At 34.1% G+C, this 19,886-nt stretch overlaps 1 protein-coding gene across 2 annotated transcripts in view; it reads right to left on the bottom strand.

Annotated features, from left to right (window-relative positions):
* Nucleotides 1-19,886, bottom strand: part of NCAM2 (neural cell adhesion molecule 2) — a 496,037-nt gene that overhangs the window by 200,308 nt on the left and 275,843 nt on the right. For both annotated transcript variants that reach the window (XM_044379816.3, XM_057306777.1), the window contains exons 2-4: nt 9,935-10,009; nt 6,479-6,685; nt 3,922-4,065 (exon numbers count right to left, since the gene is read on the bottom strand). In XM_044379816.3, coding sequence (XP_044235751.2) covers nt 3,922-4,065; nt 6,479-6,685; nt 9,935-10,009 — 426 coding nt within the window. The remainder of the gene's footprint in view (nt 1-3,921; nt 4,066-6,478; nt 6,686-9,934; nt 10,010-19,886) is intronic.

The raw sequence follows: 19,886 nt of genomic DNA, 5'->3' as shown, positions 1-19,886 counted from the left end.
AGAAAACAAACTACATGAAAATCGCATGTCAAATTCTAGGTATGTATGTAAAGTCCATGGAATGATGTTAAGTAAACTATCAAACAGAAGTGCGTCATGATTATGTGCTGGCAGAAAACATTTGAAGAAGGCACTGCTTTAGTCAATCACAGATAACTACAGATATTAGAACTATTTGATTATTAGAGATTATTTGTTTCTCTCAATTATACAGAACTTTCATTATTAAAACCCAAATTTTCCTTATTGCATTCAGAAAAATAAGTGAAATAAGGTAATACTCAATAGGCGATCTGCTTTATGCTTCTTCAGGCAGATCTTTTTTTCTAGCCCTCTTTGCTTCTCATTCCCAGCTACTGATGGTTGGTCTCATCTACTCCTATGGCTTCAATCACCATCTATATTTTGAGACACAATTTTTCCTCAGATCAGAGATCTATTACATGACTATAAAAGTGTTTAATTGTAGACCAGATATAGCTACTGAGAAGGCTAGTTAAGTACTTTAATGTCAGCAAATTTAAAGTTTAATTTACTATCTCCACTTGAGATTCCTCATATGGTCTCGTCTTCACATGTCTTTACATTGAACTATTTGCCCAAGTCAAACTCCTTGAGTCATCCTTGACTTCTCCATCTCCCTCCATCTGCATATCCAATCAAACCCCATGTCCTGTCACTTCCCTCTTTATCATCACTTTGTCTAAATCTCCTTCTCCTTCAGCAATTATTTCATAAGTGTTTGAACTGTTATCAGTGCCTAGAGTTTTGCCTTGACCACCATCCAATTCATTCTCCTCACTGAAGCACTAATAGCCTTCTCAAATTCATATCAGGTCATGTCATTGCCTTGATTAAAATCCTTTAGTGATTTTCCCTTTGGATAAATTCCAGATTTCCTCACAGAGATGTCAAGGCCATAGTGACTTGGCTCAACTTTCTTTTCCAGTTTCCTCTCTTAGTCCCTTATGATCAATCCTGGTTTATATTTATCTATTAGTATAAGTATTCTAGTTGCACTTATTCATAAATTCTTATTATAATGAACTAATTCTAGTTTCTGGAAAGCACCATTCATGGTGTCTTTCACCTCTGGGCCGCTGCAGATGGTGTCTTCCCTTCCTGAAAAGTCCCGACCACTCTTTGCCTGGTTAACCCCTTTTTCATATTTAAGAGTTATTTCTCTCTTCTGCAGGCATCTTGGACACCCTCCTTAGCCCTAACTGGTTGAGATGTTCTTTCTTTATCATCCTCTATCATTGCACTTTCCTTCTCATAGACCTCGATATACCTTTTCACTGATTTCTCTATTAATCTTTTCTATTAGATTATTAGTATTTTGAAGGCAGTGAGCTTGTTTATCTTAACTAGGACTAGCCACCATCCAGCATGCTAGATGACACATACTAGGTTTTCAATAACTAGTTCAATTTTAATGAATTTTTATACTTGAAGTAGATTACATAAAAAATATTGAACAAGATTATTTTATTTATGGTTTTTGATACAAACAGGGTACTTCATTAGGCAATGATCAAAGCATTTAGAGTATTCCAGGGATAACTTTCAAACGGGCTGGGGTTGATTGAGCATCTGGAATAGCATATTCCTCCATTGGGATATTCAACTTTTGTAACAAAATGCCACCTTCACTCCCTAAATGCTTGGATTCTTTAGCAGATGGATTCCTTTCAAGAAGCAACATGGAAAACCTCCACTCAAATATTCTATTGGAATTTTAATTATAAGTATTTACCATGCAGCTGCTACCAAAAGCATGGATAATAAGATGGACATTTCCAAACCTTCATTATATCATCTGGAGCCTGCAAATTTTACTCACGTACCACATTAAGGCTTCAGAAAGTTACCTGGACACACTACATTATTCTAAATCCCCTTACATGTTCCTTTCATAGTTATACACTTAATCTTATTCCATTAGCTCTACTAAAGGGGCCATCCAAGGTATAATCAGGTGAAGAATATTATTTCTTATAAATCCATTATGAATGTACAAATTGTTCAACAATGAACTATGTGGTGAGTTCCTCCAATATTAAAAGGTTAGAAAAGTTTGTCTTTCCTCACAATTCACCTAAATCCTTTCTATCCTAGAGTTAAAAAGGAAAAAAAAAAAATTGTCACTTTTTTCTTTGCTTGTCATGCAACTCAGAGCCAGGTTTCATGCTTACTCTAGACTAGTCACTTCCCCTGCATTAGATTTTTTAATTCTAGTTATAACCGGAGTACATATAATTCTGGTAACACTGATTCTCAAGATTTAAAAACTCAGTGAGAAGGAAGGAGAAAGATAAATGTCATTGTGTTGAGAAACTGATATATACGCAAATATTTAATTCATTCATTTAACAAATATTTATTATGTGCCTCAAATCTTATTTGAAACTCACAACTATTGTTGAAATTGGAGATAATAACCCACTGTTTACAGAGAAAGAATCTGAATTAGATACAGAGCAGTTAGAAAATTCAAAGCTTCTGGGCCAGGGAAAGGAGTAGAGCCATAATGGCATTCCAGCTTCAAATCATCTCGTCCCTGGATACTGGGAAAAAATGTGTGAGCTGTAGCTGAGTAGCGCTCCTCCATCAGCATCCCGCTTGACTATCAATCTCTGCTTTGAGGCTTTTGTTCTCTGTGTCTTTTAAAAACTATAATTCATTTCAAAACCCTCATGTAATTAAGGTTTACAATAAACCAGATGTACACTTGAAGCCTAAGATGAGGCAATCTGAAAATGTTTAGACATTGTCATCTAACTGCTATAAAAGAGCTGCCTTTTCTTTACTATTGAGGGCAAAATAGCTGAAAATACATTGCACATGTACTCATGTGACGTGTTAATGAAATATAAAGCAGTTATCCTGAAATAAGAGGAAATAAAGTATGATTTCTTACTAACTTATTATAACAGAAAAAAAAGAGAGGTAGTCAATAAGTGACAAGTGCTGAAAATGCTAAGATGAGAAAAATTGTCTCAAAATTTAAAAAATGACTATTAAACATGATTATGATACGTTCTCCATACATATTCAAAAATAGATACTATCTGCTTTCTCTCCTTTATGCTATAAGTTTTAGCTCTTAGAAACACACAACGGAATCATCCAAGAAGGAAAGTATTTGAAAAGATTCAATTATTTCATAATTCTCTGCAATGCAGGTGCATTGAAAAATATTCTAAATTGAAAATGCTCCCAATGCACAATGGTAAAGTAGCATAATGTAAGCAAATTATGCTTTCAGTTTCAGATGTCATATTATTCTGGAATTTTAGCTCAATCTGAATCAAAATTATGAAGACAATTTGAATGAATGTACTTTTCTGTCTATTACCCATATGCATCTTACCATAATATTTAGAACATGTAGGTGTCTTTGAAAGAACAGTGCCAGAATAATAAACGGGGTTCATATAGATATTATTTTAAGATTACATAGATGAGCACAGGGGATGACGTTTGAACTGTAACATGCAGAATTCGAATGCATCAGGACTGATTTCTTCATTTACTTATTATCCTTATACTTTTGTACTAATTTTTTCTTAAATAATCAGCAAAACTTTTCTGTAAATCTCCAAATGATAAGTATTGCAGGCTTGGTAGGCCACACCATCTGTGTCACAGCTGCTCAACCCTGTCCCCAAAGCAGCCATGGATACTATGTAACAGGTATGGCTGTAATCTCATGACGCCAGTCAAAGACAGCAGAGGGGCTGAATTCAGCCTGTGGTCGCTGGTTTGCCAACTCCTACTTTAGAGCTTTAAGATTCTCAAAACGTTTGATGCTTGGGATCCAAAAAATAAAATTTCTATATGCAGTCAGGTAGATTCAGTCTTTTTAAAAATTGCAATATTATGAGAACATATAATTTAGGGAGTTACCAAAATACTAACTGTCGGAAATAGCGGTGACTTCCTCGTTATGATACAACCAGCTGACAACAGGGGCAGGTGAGCTGCTAACTCGGCAGACCACTTCTGCATCTTCTCCTTGCTTGAATTCTTGAGGAGATACCACTTCTTTGAAAGTGAGTTTTTCTGTATCAAGAAAGTAAAACAAACCACAAAAGTATTATTGCTCTCTTCTCCCAATAACATATCCCCAAATCTGTGCTGATTAATGCTATGATAAAATCATTAGTTAACTCTAGATCTTTAAAACCTTAGGCCAGATAACAGAATTCCTCTACTCGAGAACTTCCCATCTCACTGAGAATTAAATTCAAAGTGCTCACAATGCCATACTAAGTCCTATGTGAACTGGAGTCAGCCCCACCACTCTGATCCCGATTTCTTCTCTCTTTTCCTAGTCCCTGTGATCCAGACAAACTGTCTTCTTTGCAATCCCTTGAACACTCCAGGTTTGTTCTCATCCTTGGGCCTTGTGCTCCTTTGAATTCCTTCAGATTTCTGCTTGACCTTCACAGATAAAATAACACCCCCCCCATTAAATTCTCCCTCTCTTTACCGCACTTTCTTCACTATAGAATTCTATAGCATGTATATCTAGCATCCATGTATTTTTCTAAGTTCGTTCATTATTTGTGTTTCTCTGCTCACTAAAATAATAAGCACCAAGTGGCCAGTGACATTTTCTGTTTAACTGAGTGTCTAGGACTTAGCATATTGCCTGTCATGTAGTAGACACCCAATAAGTGTGTTGAATGAATGAATGAACATGGATATTAATGTTTGTTGAGAAATTTGCACAAAAGTAATTCATGGTGCCTGACAGGAAAAAAAGTCATTTCTTGAGTTTATAAGCAAAACACCAGGCACCTTCCTTTTCATCATTCAAAGTAATGAAAAATCTTTCCAAATACTCTGTCTGTGAAACGATCACCTCAATTTATGTTTCTTCTATTTATGAAATAGGTACAGTAGGGCTCATATAAAGAGATACACCATCTTTTCTTAAGGAGCTTTGAAACTAACAGGAGTAGGGGCAAAGTCTAAATCAGGAAAAATGAGGGCAAAAAAGTGGCACCAAATTGTGCTGGGTATCAAGGAAGAAGTCATGCTGTGGGAACACTTTGCCTTTTTTTTGTCTTGTTTCTATAATAATAATAATAATAATAATAATAATAATAGTAATAATAATTATTATTATTATTATTTAAGGAAGAGATGCCTTTAGTATTTTAAAACTTTTACAGTTTTTCACATATTTCTCATTAATATGTGGTACAAATACTATCACATATTAACTGTAGGGCATTGTTCTAAGCACTTTATACCATATTAATTAATGTAGGGCTCAAAACAACTCTATGTATGGGGTAGGTAATACTATTATATCTATTTTATAGACGACAAAACTGAAGACAGAGAGGTTAGGTATTTGCTCAAAGCCACAAAAGTAAGTGATACAGCCTGGTTTCAAGCCTAGGGAGTGTTCTTAATGTGTTCTTAAACAGGGTCATGATTCCTGGGGCGCCTGGGTGGTGTAGTTGGTTAAGAATTTGACTCTTGGTTTAGGCTCAGGTCATGATCTCAAGGTCATGAGATCCAGCCCTGCACCAGGCTTCTTGCTCAGCCCTGTGCCAGGCTTCCTGCTCAGCAAGGAGGTGCTTAAGATTGTCTCTCTTTCTGGGGTGCCTGGGTGGCACAGTGGTTAAGCGTCTGCCTTCGGCTCAGGGCGTGATCCTAGCGTTATGGGATCGAGCCCCGCATCAGGCTCTTCCGCTATGAGCCTGCTTCTTCCTCTCCCACTCCCCCTGTTTGTGTTCCCTCTCTCGCTGGCTGTCTCTATGTCAAATAAATAAATAAAAATCTTTAAAAAAAAAAAAAAGACTGTCTCTCTTTCTCTGTCTGCCCCCTCCCCCTTTTTAAAATAAATAAATAAATCTTAAAAAAAAAAAAAGGTTAATGATTCCTAAATGTAAGAAGGGGGAAGGAATGTAGAAAGCAGTCAATCTCAAGTCATAAGATGAAGTGTAAATGTGGAAAACTTTATTAATGAAAATTCTGATGGTGAAGAATCCAGCTAGATATTATTCTCCACTAGATGAGTTTTCAAAGTTTCCTGTTCACTGACCTTTCCTCAATTCTCATTCTAGACTGGTCACTGCTATTATATATGTAATTTCATTTGTTGTAATCCTGACCTTTTATTTTAGTGTGAAAAAGTACTCCCTATAAATTCATAATACTAAATAATCTAACGTTCTCTAGTTACCCAGGTTTTTAATGGCTGGAGAATATTAAATCATCTCTGTTATTTAACCAACAGAATTGGCGCCATCTATGTGTTTATAATAAACTATTTCTTATTATCTGTTCTACTTTAGAGATGCACTATGGTAAAATATAAATAAGCTGATATTTGTAATGGTCTCAGGACACTGCCTAGCACATAGTTCTTCATGAGTGTTAGTTTATGTTAAATGCATTTTTTTGTTCAAGTTTTTCTACAACCCCACTGCAATCAACTAATAAATGCATGACTTACGGTAAATTTCCAAAACAACTGTAGCTTCTTGTGTCTGTCCTTTGGCATCTGTTGCTTGACAACGATATATCCCTGCATCCTCTATATTTGCGTTGTAGATGGTTAATCGTGATCTAACACCTTCCTTTTGCACTGCTATCCTCTGTGTTGAAATTATCTTCTCTCCTTGAGGATTATACCAATCTATACTCTCAGGTTCACCAATTGCTGCAAAGAGCCATGGAAAATAAATGTTTGAAAATATGTTTCAAGTGTTTGTTTTGGCATTGACATTTACTATTATGTGACAACTTTTAACAATTTTGGGGGGAAAATGTAAATAAGAGAAGGCTGGAAGTCTGAAAAATCTTACAAAATTGAAAGTAAACACAAATGTTAGCACACATGTTCATCCTTATTTATTCAATGTTGAGGATTCAGTCCCATTTGCGTAAGCGAAACCCAAAAGTTCTACAGGAAACTTCCAGTATGGTATTTAATCTCTGATAGTTGAAGCTTTACCATAGCAATCTATGAATTATTACTACAGTTAAGTTTGAAACTGCCTTGGCCACAGAGTCAGATATAAATTAAATATGATCGATACATCTGAACAGAAACACAATTACTAACATGATTTCACCTGTTCCCTGTTCTCTTTGCCAGGGTCAGAAGATAGTACTTTTTCCCCAATAAAGCAAAGCTCAAAACAATGTAAATCTTATACAAAATAAACTTTGGCTTTTGATAATACTGAATTTGGAATTAATTTCCCTAAAAGGCTAATAACTATTTTTTAAAATGCAGCCCTAATCTCTTTTCTCAACTGAAAGGAATAGTTTCATCATTTTAATCTAAAACTGTTAACTATTTAATCATATGATAATTAGAATGCATTGAAATGATACTTATACTGCTAGGCAATTACAACCAAATCATTACAGGGTAAACATTTATTTAAGTTTTCCAATTCAGAATCCAGGTTATTATCCTCCTTGTAAAAGCTGAAGCTTCCAATGTTTGCTTTTACTCACCAAAAGGATGTATTTCACCTAATTACTTGAGAGATAATTTGTGGAAGCAGTATATACTATTACTTTAAAAGTATCAGGGGAAAATGCATAAAGTTAACATCTGCAGGACCACTTTGAAAAAATTGTTCCTTCTTATTTTTTCCCCAAGAAATAGCTTTAGACACAAATTATTGTGCTTTCCATATCAAATTAGACATGCTTGAGCAAAAAGTATGAAAGATAGTTTAGTTAAATCTTAAATGGATCTTAGTTATATTAACTTCAGTTCTTTCTGGACAGAACCATAAAACCATAGTGCTTATGGGATGACTCATTTGGGGAAGGTATTTGTTTCGATTCCCTTCTCCAGAGAGAAGTTACAAATGAATAATTTAAATGAGCAGCACTTTAAATTTGAACAACACAAAATCTCATTTTATACGGTAAATTATATAGGACATTCTGTGAAATATTTTAGACATTTTCTTTCTTAATAATATGGTATAAAATTTCATTATCATGGAGAGTTTATACAGGATTTTCGTAGAGCAGTCAGTCATGATTCTCCTTTATAACATCTCTAATAAATAATAATTTCCAGTGAAACTTCCCATGTTATTTTAAGACTAGACTACTGGACATACTGATAAATAACATTAAAATTTTTATTTTCTTAAAAATGTGGTATACAAATTCATTTGCTGTTTATGGCATACTCTTTAGCTCTCTGAGGGTCTGACTACCTGATAGTGTAAATTTAAGACATTTATTTTATTGAGTCTAGATGTCTATGTTTTAGTGTATCAGGAAACTTCAGAGTTATAGCAACTTGGTCAGCATTGTAGCAGGAAAAATACATGAAAGCATTCTGATTTTCAGGGATTCCATACATCCTTTTTTTAGATTGTTGTCTTACTACTCTATTCCTATATAAGGCCACTTATATGACACCAGTATGGCTCTTGGTTATATATCTTTATATAAGAAAAAGAAAATATTTCATTATTTTGCTTTGTTTTACAAGCAAAACTTAGCACACTAAATGATGCTAATTAATTCTTTTAAATTATGTCTTAATTTGACCTTATGTTATACCCAGAGAGGTAATAACATTATATAATTTAAATCATTGTGATATGCAAATGTAAGAAAATAATAAAATTTCATTTTCAAAATTCATTTTTAAACTACTTCAGTCTTCTGTGAATATGTGACACAACTGAGCTATGTTTGTGCATGTGTGCATTTATGTATATAAAATATGGATGAGATTTAAAAACAATGATCTACATTCTTATGCCAAAGCTCTGTTGACATAATAAATGACGTTGAACCAATATCTCACTTGCTCTCTGCCTTTCTATTTGCCAATATGCAAATATATGTATCCATAGACCTATCAATTCAGCCTTTAGAAAGACGAACATATGAAGAATCATGGGTTATTAGTTTTTCATACAATGTGATATTATACATATATAATATCATGTAATATGTGTATTATATATAGCATATGTGATTTATAAATGTTATAACTCTTTCTATTTTCATTAATTTTAATAATAATTCAAATAAGTCAAGAAATTCTCAAGACTTACATAATGCATTTTATATCAGAAATGTCTATTTTAACCCAGGTTTGAATTACTTAAGCATAATCAGGAATACAAACAATTTTAAAATACCCTAAAAAACAATTTTGGCTCTAGATGAATATCATTTAAAACTTTAGATATGAAGGCTTATATGCATAAAAATGAATTTCATGAATATAAATACAAGTCAAATGTGTGCATTTGTGAGCTCTACAATACTCTGAATTAGAATTTGTTGCTTAAGCATTTAAATGTTTTCTGAAAAAATTCTGCATGTGCATGATTAAACTAAATGAGGTCCATAAAATTTCTCACAGGTATTATGATATATGACACTTTTGATCAATAGTCACAAAATTCTTGTAAAAATTTTGCTGGTTAAATATCTACTTCTTTTTTTCACTCACTCTTTATAAGGATGGATTTGATTTGCTTTGTCCCAAAGTTTTCATTCAGGTGCAACTGTAGTGCAGTGTGCCGTACCTAATTTATTCATTGCATATTTACAAAGATAATTCAGTTATAATATTTACATTCATCCTAATATTACTATTTATACAGGAATAATATTTGAATTTATTTAAGTTCTTGTGCATACATTATATTTGATAACAAGTTATTTTCAAAATAAATGAGCTAGTCTGTTTGGCAGTCAAAATTAATAACTTGAAATTAACAGAAATAAAATTCATACTTTTTAACATGAAAAATATGGTTATTAACACTCCCAACCTCATAAACCCAATGAAAATATAAGGTTTTATTTTCAGAGAATTGTTTTTCACCATCTAAATTTTGCCAATATATAATATTAAATAATTAAAGCATAAAACAGGATGTCATTGGAAAGTATTTGTACAAATACATACCTGTACATGTGAAGAATTTAGATTCGCCCACACTAAGCTCTACTTTGCTAAGTGAAATTGTCACTTGAAGAAGAGCTGGAAAAAATATTTAAATCATAATTAAGTATGGCTTTCAACATGAATTCTAAGATTTTATAATATGATCTATAAGCTACATGATCCAAACAGCAATTATTTTCCCTGTAAATTTTTATTGCCTGTAAAAAGAAACGAAAGTTTTATAAAATACAATCTAATTATAAAATACAATCTAACAACATTATGGCTGTTACATTAATATGCAACTCACAACCAGACCAAATGCAGGACTTATTTAATATAACATGTTGAAATTGGTTTGTCACGCAAATGAGTAAATTCATACTCACTTCCATATTTACATTCTTGGTTGTATATGTGCTACCACATTGGGCAATAACTACAGAAAATGTTTGCCCAACATCTGGAGCCTTGTTTGCAAGAGTAAATCCTACACTGTTATCATAACAATAAAAATATAAACTACATTTTGACTACCTACTAAAATATTTCCATGAAAAGAAGAAAAGCATTGCATAAGAAATGTGAATGAACACTCTTTCCATAAGATAAATAAATTAAGTGAAGGAACCAGGACAATGGTAATAAAATAGAGGAGATGTTCAATAAGTAAGTTGTCCAATTTGAAATAAAATAGCTGAACATTCTAAAATTTTAGAAGAGAATTTGAATTATATTTTAATACACATTGAAAGACTTATATTTCTAAGACTATAGTAGACAAGATAGTGTGACCACACTCCAAAACCCATCCCACCACCCCTTCCTTCCAGGTACATATAGCTGAGCTTTCAGAAAAGTAATGGAGCATCAAGGGGGAAAAAAGGAAGAAAAATCTAAAAATCAGAGTATAAAGTGATACTGGAAATCTGTGGATTGTACTAAGCAAAAGGTGCACAGATTGCACAAAGATGGGGTCAAAACTTGCCTATAAATGGGGGTGCTATAGAACACCAGATAACACTGGATCAGAATAAAATTCACCCTTAGTACGAGAAGGATATAGAATAAATCAGCTCACTGGCAAAAGGGCAGTGATAAGGAGAGCTGACTCTCCTGGCCGGGGGGAAATGTTTCTATTTAAATAGATTAACCACACTCTGCCATATCCCAGGTTCCGGAATTTAATTATAAACACATGTTCTTTGGGAACCTCCAAGCTAAGAAATTAAGCAAAAAAGCAGTGCCACACATAGGGCTCACAGCTAACTAGAAGACAAATATAATCTCCTTCCAAGCAACTGTATCATTAGCCCACACTGCCAGGATGTTTATAAATTATGTTCTCTTCAACCTAAACTCATATTCTTCATAAAAGACATGGTGAAATAAGGCACTGTGAGCAAGAGTCAATTAAAGCATCCAAAAGGAGAAACAGACCCACAAAATTTCAAAAACTGGAATTAGACTAAGAATGTAGCTTAACTAAATAATGAATCATGGAACACTACATCAGAAACTAAGGATATATTGTATGGTGACTAACATAACATAATAAAAAATTATTATAAAAAAAGAATGTAGCTTAACTATATTGAAAACATTTAAAGAAATGAAATGTAAAATCAAAAACATGAGAAAAAAAGAAAACTTTTATCAAGGACTTGTTGGGTATGTTTAAGCTCTTTAAAGTACATTCTCTTGTACTCCCCATCATCAATAAATGCCTTCCTTTTCACGATACCTCTTTGAGGAAAAAGCCTGGCTTACATGGTTTTCTTCTCTCCCCTCAGTCTCAGACCCTATTTTTATTCATAATTCCTTAATTCTCAAAGAATGCTTGGCACATTGTAGGGGCTCAACAAGTTTTGAAGCAAGTCTGATATTTCAGAGAGAAACAGGTTAATAAAAGCACAAGACTCATTCTATGAGGCCAATATTACCTTGATCCCCAAACCAGGGAAAGACCCCATCAAAAAAGGAGAATTACAGACCGATTTCCCTAATGAATATGGATGCCAAAATTCTCAACAAGATCCTGGCTAATAGAATGCAACAGTACATTAAAAGGATTATCCATCATGACCAAGTAGGATTCATCCCTGGGATGCAAGGGTGGTTCAACATTCACAAATCTATCAGTGTCATAGATTTTATTAGCAAGAAAAAAGCCAAAAATCATATGATTCTCTCAACAGATGCAGAAAAAGCATTTGAGAAAATACAGCATCCTTTCCTGATTAAAACCCTTCAGAGTGTAGGAATAGAGGGTACATTTCTCAATCTCATAAAAACCATCTATGAAAAGCCTACAGCAAATATCATTCTCAATGGGGAAAAGCTGGAAGCCTTTCCCTTAAGATTAGGAACACGACAAGGATGCCCACTCTCGCCATTATTATTCAACATAGTACTAGAAGTCCTTGCAACAGCAATCAGACAACAAAAAGGGATAAAAGGTATCCAAATCGGCAAAGAAGAAGTCAAAATGTCTCTCTTCGCAGATGACATGATACTCTATATGGAAAACCCAAAAGAATCCACTCCCAAACTATTAGAAGTTATAGAGCAATTCAGTAATGTGGCGGGATACAAAATCAATGCTCAGAAATCAGTTGCATTTCTACACACGAATAACGAGACTGAAGAAAGAGAAATTAGGGAATCCATCCCATTTACAATAGCACCAAAAACCATACGTTACCTTGGAATTAACTTAACCAGAGACGTAAAGGACCTATAGTCTAGAAACTACAAATCACTCTTGAAAGACATCGAAGAAGACACAAAAAGATGGAAAAATATTCCATGCTCACGGATCAGAAGAATTAACATAGTTAAAATGTCCATGCTACCCAGAGCAATCTACACTTTCAAAGCTATCTCGATCAAAATACCAGTGACATTTTTCAAAGAACTGGAACAAATAGCCCTTAAATTTGTGTGGAACCAGAAAAGGCCCCGAATCGCCAAGGAATTGTTGAAAAGGAAAAAGAAAAGCTGGGGGCATCACAATGCCGGATTTCGAGCTGTACTACAAAGCTGTGATCACAAAGACAGCATGGTACTGGTACAAAAAAAGACACACAGACCAATGGAACAGAATAGAGAACCCAGAAATGGACGCTCGACTCTTTGGGCAACTAATCTTTGATAAAGCAGGAAAAAACATCCAGTGGAAAAAAGACAGTCTCTTCAATAAATGGTGCTGGGAAAATTGGACAGCTACATGCAAAAGAATGAAACTTGACCACTCTCTCACACCATACACAAAGATAAACTCCAAATAGATGAAAGACCTCAATGTGAGACAGGAGTCCATCAAAATCCTGGAGGACAACATAGGCAACAACCTCTACGACATCGGCCAAAGCAACCTTTTTCATGACACATCTCCAAAGGCAAGAGAAACAAAACATAAAATGAACATGTGGGACTTCATCAAAATAAAAAGCTTCTGCACAGCCAAGGAAACAATCAAAAAAATGAAGAGGCAGCCCACAGAATGGGAGAATATATTTACAAATGATACTACAGATAAAAGACTGGTATCCAAGATCTACAAAGAACTTCTCAAACTCAATACACAAGAAACAAATAAACAAATCATAAAATGGGCAGAAGATATGAACAGACACTTTACCAATGATGACATACAAATGGCTAACAGACACATGAAAAAATGTTCAAAATCATTAGCCATCAGGGAAATTCAAATCAAAACCACACTAAGATACCACCTTACGCCAGTTAGAATGGCAAAAATTGACAAGGCAAGAAACAACAATTGCTGGAGAGGATGTGGAGAAAAGGGATCCCTCCTACATTGTTGGTGGGAATGCAAGTTGGTACAGCCACTCTGGAAAACAGTGTGGAGGTCCCTTAAAAAGTTAAAAATTGAACTACCCTATGATCCAGCCATTGCACTACTGGGTATTTACCCCAAAGATACAGACGTAGTGAAGAGAAGGGCCATATGCACCCCAATGTTCATAGCAGCATTGTCCACAATAGCCAAAGCATGGAAGGAACTGAGATGCCCTTCAACGGATGACTGGATTAAGAAGGTGTGGTCCATATATACAATGGAATATTACTCAGCTATCAGAAAGAACGGATTCTCAACATTTGCTGCAACATGGATGGCACTGGAGGAGATAATGCTAAGTGAAATAAGTCAAGCAGAGAAAGACAATTATCATATGGTTTCTCTCATCTATGGAACATAAGAACTAGGAAGATCGGTAGGAGAAGAAAGGGATAAAGAAAGGGGGGGTAATCAGAAAGGGGAATGAAGCATGAGAGACTATGGACTCTGAGAAACAAACTGAAGGCTTCAAAGGGGAGGGAGGTGGGGGAATGGGATAGGCTGGTGATGGGTGGTAGGGAGGGCACGTATTGCATGGTGCACTGAGTGTTATACGAAACTAATGAATCATCAAACTTTACATCAATAACCAGGGATGTACTGTACGGTGACTAACATAATATAATTAAAAAATATTAAAAAAAAAAAAGAAAAGAAAAGCACAAGAAGTTAGATGGAATAGGAAGTAAACGAATAGAACCAAGGGGCAAGAGAGTTATCTAAAATCTATAAACAAGGCCAGTTCCAGTGAGTACTTTTCCTTTTGAAGAGTAACTAATCCTTCAGGTCCATTTAGTTTAAGCATAATGGGGTCAACTGAGACAAATTGCAGAAGTTAAGGAAATTAAGATTGCCCCTACAGTAAACTTGAATCTGAAGAGATGGCTGAGGTTTTTGGTATCCACAATTCTGGGCATGTGGTCAGGGGTTTTATAAATTGGGGAAGATCTGGGCATACCTAGATCTAGGTATACCTAGGGAGGTATATACCTCATACCTAGAAGGGAGGGAGGCAGAAAAGTCATTATAAGATTGGAAGTAAGAAAGGGAATTGCCATTCTGTTCCACTTTTTCTTTCTTTCCTCCCCTTTCTTTCTCTTTTAGGATGTTATCCCATTTCCTTTTCTCTTTGGATCTTTAATATGCACTTTTCCAAACCTAATCCTGTGATTTCCAATCCTCAGTGAGAATTCAGTTGGATAGCATATTTTAATATCAAACTTTCTGTGTGAAACTAAATTCATTTCCCTTCCACCAAAAGTTGCTCACTGTTCATACTCCATTTTTGGCATCATCAATCAATTTTCAAGTCTTGAAGATAGAGCCTCCATAATATCATTTGCTTGCACTCTTAAAATTTATTTACAACACTTTTCCCCTAATATGTGTACTCATTAATTTTAACATGAGATGTTTATTTTAATCTGAGATAGTGATATATCAGATTCTATATTTATTCTTCTGACTTTTATCTCTTCAACCTCTCTTTCCATGAAGTATTTCTCAGGCTGCTGCATGCATAAGTTTTTAAAACTGTTTAATTTCACTGCCTGTTTCAAAAATCCTCAAAGTGGATTTGCTTAGCTCACTTAGTTAATTATTATACAAATTTTAATTGAAAGAAAACTTGCCTTTCCAAGTTTATTTCCAAATACTCTTTTCCAAGGCTCTGCAGCTACAGACACCACAATGAATTATCCCTGCCCTTTCTCCATGAACTGTTTTACTTTCTTGCCACTGTCTATTTGCTCAAACTATTTCCTCTGCTTTTCTCTCCCTTTCTCACATGTCCACGTGGCTGGTTATATTCTATCTTTGAAGCAAGAGTAAAATATCAATAACTATACAAAACATTCTTTGATAGCCTCCTCTATCGTATCAACAAATAAATATCTTCAATCAGTAGGCATTTTCATTAAACAAATGAAAGTTAAACAATAGCTAATTATATTAACTTCTCTATCTTATTTAAATGTTTTCTAAAAGTGAAAGCTCATCAACCTCACTTCTGTTTCTCCTTTAATTAAACTGATAAAATAGGAATACATGGCAGAACAATGGATAAACACTAAGAGCTTATCATACAGTAGGTACAGAACACTGACATTATTGACAATATAAAACTGTGGGATGACTTCATTGCTTTAAAAAGAATTTAAGGATATCAGACAGTTTGAGAAATGTCTGCCAATTATTATTTAAATGCTTTCCATCTTTGGTCTTTGTAGTAAATTTGCTTTTCTAAGGAAAAGTTTATAGAAAAGACAAAACTTGAAGGATGTGGGGCGCCTGGGTGGCACAGCGGTTGGGCGTCTGCCTTCGGCTCAGGGCGTGATCCCGGCATTATGGGATCGAGCCCCACATCAGGCTCCTCCGCTGTGAGCCTGCTTCTTCCTCTCCCACTCCCCCTGCTTGTGTTCCCTCTCTCACTGGCTGTCTCTATCTCTGTCGAATAAATAAATAAATAATCTTTAAAAAAACAAAAAACAAAAAAACTTGAAGGATGTAAGCGCTTTAAATGTTAAATATAGTTCTGGATAATTTTACACTGATTTGCTGATGGGTATAATAAATAACCTATTCATTGTAATAAAATGAAATTGAGCCTGAAATTAATTAGTTAATTTATATTAAAATACTTGGTTAATTTTTCATTCAGTAAAAACTATCAATACACCCATTAATCAAGACCATATTCTTCATGGACATTTTGGTGACTAGACACATTGCTATGTTGCAGGTATCAAAGCATATAAAGAAAATACATAATTCTTTAGTTTAATACATTTCCCAAAGGCTAGATTTCCTCTAATTGACCTCTATAGATACATTAAAACATGTGCATATTAGAAAAAACCTGGGGAACTAAAATTTAAGGTCATGTCTTAATCATGGCTCTAGTGATTTAACATCCAGAGTTTCTTGTAATCATTCTTGACCCATGGCCACCTCCAACAGTCTCATTTTGGACCCAAATGTCAGAAGAAAATTAAAGTTTTGTAGTGTCAAAAGTTGTGTTCAGAGAAAACTGGATAGGACTGATACATTTGATACCTACTTAGTTAATCTCTCCCTTTTTGGTGTTTTAAGTTACACACAAAGAAACAAGTGGATAGTAACATGAGGCTTTTATTTCATTTAGAAAAAGTAATAAGCATTTCTAATTACAATTTCCACTTAGGACTGGAATTTGAAAATAAAATGTATTTGGAATAGATATAATAACATTAAAGAAAACTGTGAAGGGTATAATATTTCATAGATTCATTTCCTATAAGGGCCATTATTGATTAAATAATGGCATTCCTTATAAATCAATCAATAAGCCATCTTTTTGTATTAGAATTAGGGTTGAATAGTTTAAAAAAATGCCAGTATCTTCACAATAGATTCTTTTTTCGATTTAAGTAATCTCCACACCACACCCACGGGGGGTTCAAACTCACCCCCAACATCAAGAGTCACACGCTTTTCTGACTGAGCCAGCCAGGCACCCCTCTTCATGATACATTCTTAAAGTAAGATAAAGCTTTAACTCACAGACTGAAAGGTGGAGCCATGCTAAATCTATGTTCTCTGTGAACTATTCTCAAAGAAATCCACGTAATATCAACCTTAAAAGTAGAGTTAGGTAAATTAAAAAAATTGTCTACAAAAATCAGTATTTATTAACTATGCACAGTTTGTAAATCACTCTTTTAAATGCAATGGTATATAAAAATAATAAGCCACAGTTCCAAATGTCAAAGGAATTACAATTTATTTGGAAAGACTAACACATAAAATGATAAATGATAAAATAAGATGGCATGTATCAGTTATGGCCATCATGAGATTTATAATCAGGAAGCTTGCATAGAAGGCAATAAAACCTGAGAAAGATATGATAGATATTGTAATAGACAGAAAGAGGGTAGACATTTCAAGTAAGGAATATATATGCTGGTGGACATTCCAGGTAAGGCAAAAATATTCAAGGAACATTCAGAGAACCGCTAGGAGATCAATATACAAGAGGTTAACTTCATGTATAATATTGGTAATATATTATCATTGGAGAAATAGTTTTGAAAAGACATCGGAGGATCTCAAAAGCCATGGTAAATATCAAACCTTAAATTTTTCTTCATTAATTATTTATAGATACTGACATGACAAAGTTGGCATTTAGTAAAGGTTAAGCAGAAGATAGGATGACTGACAACTGTATTAAGGGGACAAGCACTTTAGAATATGTTATGTTGAGTATCTGGGTTGGCCAGTGGCAAAGAATATGGAAAGACAGGAATGGATATAAAAACAAAGAAAGATCATAATAGAAGTTACCTCTGTGATCAATTAGAAAATTGGTGAAAAAGGGAAAGTCAAAGATGTTAAGATTTTCTACTTCAATGAAACAAGGGTCACCAACGTGAAAAAGAATATCAGGAGAAGAGCTAACAGAGGGAACATACGGAACTGCAATTTATTTTCTAAATGAAAATTATTTCTCAAAATAGAACACAGGGAACATTTTAGCAAAGATAACTGCTATTAAAACGAAGCTTAAATTAATACTTTAAGCACGCATATCAAATAGCAGATATTCAAACGAGACTTTCTTAATTTATAGGAATATAAATGTAATGAAGTCACTGGCATTTCTAAGTTCCATGAGGGGCCCAAGTGCCCGTTGCAATTTGATACAACATTTAACAGTGGCATTTAAAATGGCCAGTTTATCACCTGCAGAGGTTTAAAAACTGACAACTTAATCAGTCTACTATATGCCTGACACAAAGCAGAGTTGGATTCCCTTAAAATTCAACAGACAGGCAGAGAGAACTTAAGGCACTGATTTATCTTGATACAATGACTTGTAACATTTTTCAAGCAAGCACTTTTATTCCTTGGCCTCTACATCGAGGGAGTTGGGAGAACTAAGGCACTTATGTAGTAATTATAGAAACTCTCAAGGAATCTTACTCACTGAAAGTCCTTAAAATTATTGATACCAAATTAGTATGATTTTCTCAATTTTTCATTGAAAACATTTTAAAACTTATCTGCTTTAAGAAAATTATGTATATAGTTCACTTACTTTTTTATTATTGAATTTCCACATCACCATACTATGAGTCTAAGTGGTTTACTAGATTTTAAAATGTTCAAGAAAATTCAGAACGTTTGAAGCATATAAGAAAGAAATACTCCGTTGTCAAATACTTGAGGAAATTTGATGGCTATGAATGTTTTATGAAAATTATTTTTAAATACATTCTTTCATCTAAGTTTACAAAGATGAAGTTAAACTTTTTTAGTGTAATTCCTCTCCAACCCCATGTTGTTGTTGTTTTTATATTTGAATTCAATTTTCCCATCCTAAGTTAGGAAAATAAATGCCCCAGTTGCTAGATCTCCTGGGTCCTTCTGAAAGAAACTGGTCTACCTCCTTAATGCTTTTGTTTCAATTGGCACTTTCCTGTCAAGCTATAGACCCTGTCTAATCATTTCCATCCTAAAACATAAAAATAATTAATGACAATAAGCAAAATAAACAAAAAAGGAAACAAAACAACCAAATAAGATCAAAAGAAAAACCATCCTTACCTTGCTTCTCTCTCAAATTACTATGGTATAGCCTACTTGTCTTCATCACATCATATAGAAAACAAAGAAGGAAGGAAGGAAGGAAGGAAGGAAGGAAGGAAGGAAGGAAGGAAGGAAGGAAAGAAAGAAGGAGCGAACTCTCAAGGTCCCCAGTCATTCTTTATTCTACTCCTATTTACTTCTGTCCTTTTCATTCAACTGATAAGCTTGTTGTTCCTAAGGTCAACCACAACCACCTAATTTTCAAATTCAATAACAACTTTCAGCTTTTAAAAAACTTGATTTAATGAAGGATGAGAAACTGCTGTTTCCTTTTTCAACTGTCCCATTCCTTGGTTCCTACGTATTTATTCTCTGCTCACTTTTCTGTTTACTCCTATTTTAGTCTTTTTGGATACATCTCTTTTTTCCATATATGCCTTAAGTTTTTGTATTTCTCAGCAATCTCTTCTTTGTTTTTTCTTTTTGTTTGTTAGTCTTTTTTTTTTCCTCTTGGAGTTCTATATTCACTTTCTT

The sequence above is a fragment of the Ursus arctos genome, unplaced genomic scaffold, assembly GCF_023065955.2.
Source record: "Ursus arctos isolate Adak ecotype North America unplaced genomic scaffold, UrsArc2.0 scaffold_4, whole genome shotgun sequence".
NCBI lineage: Eukaryota > Metazoa > Chordata > Mammalia > Carnivora > Ursidae > Ursus > Ursus arctos.
This window is presented reverse-complemented; position numbering and strand designations above follow the sequence as displayed.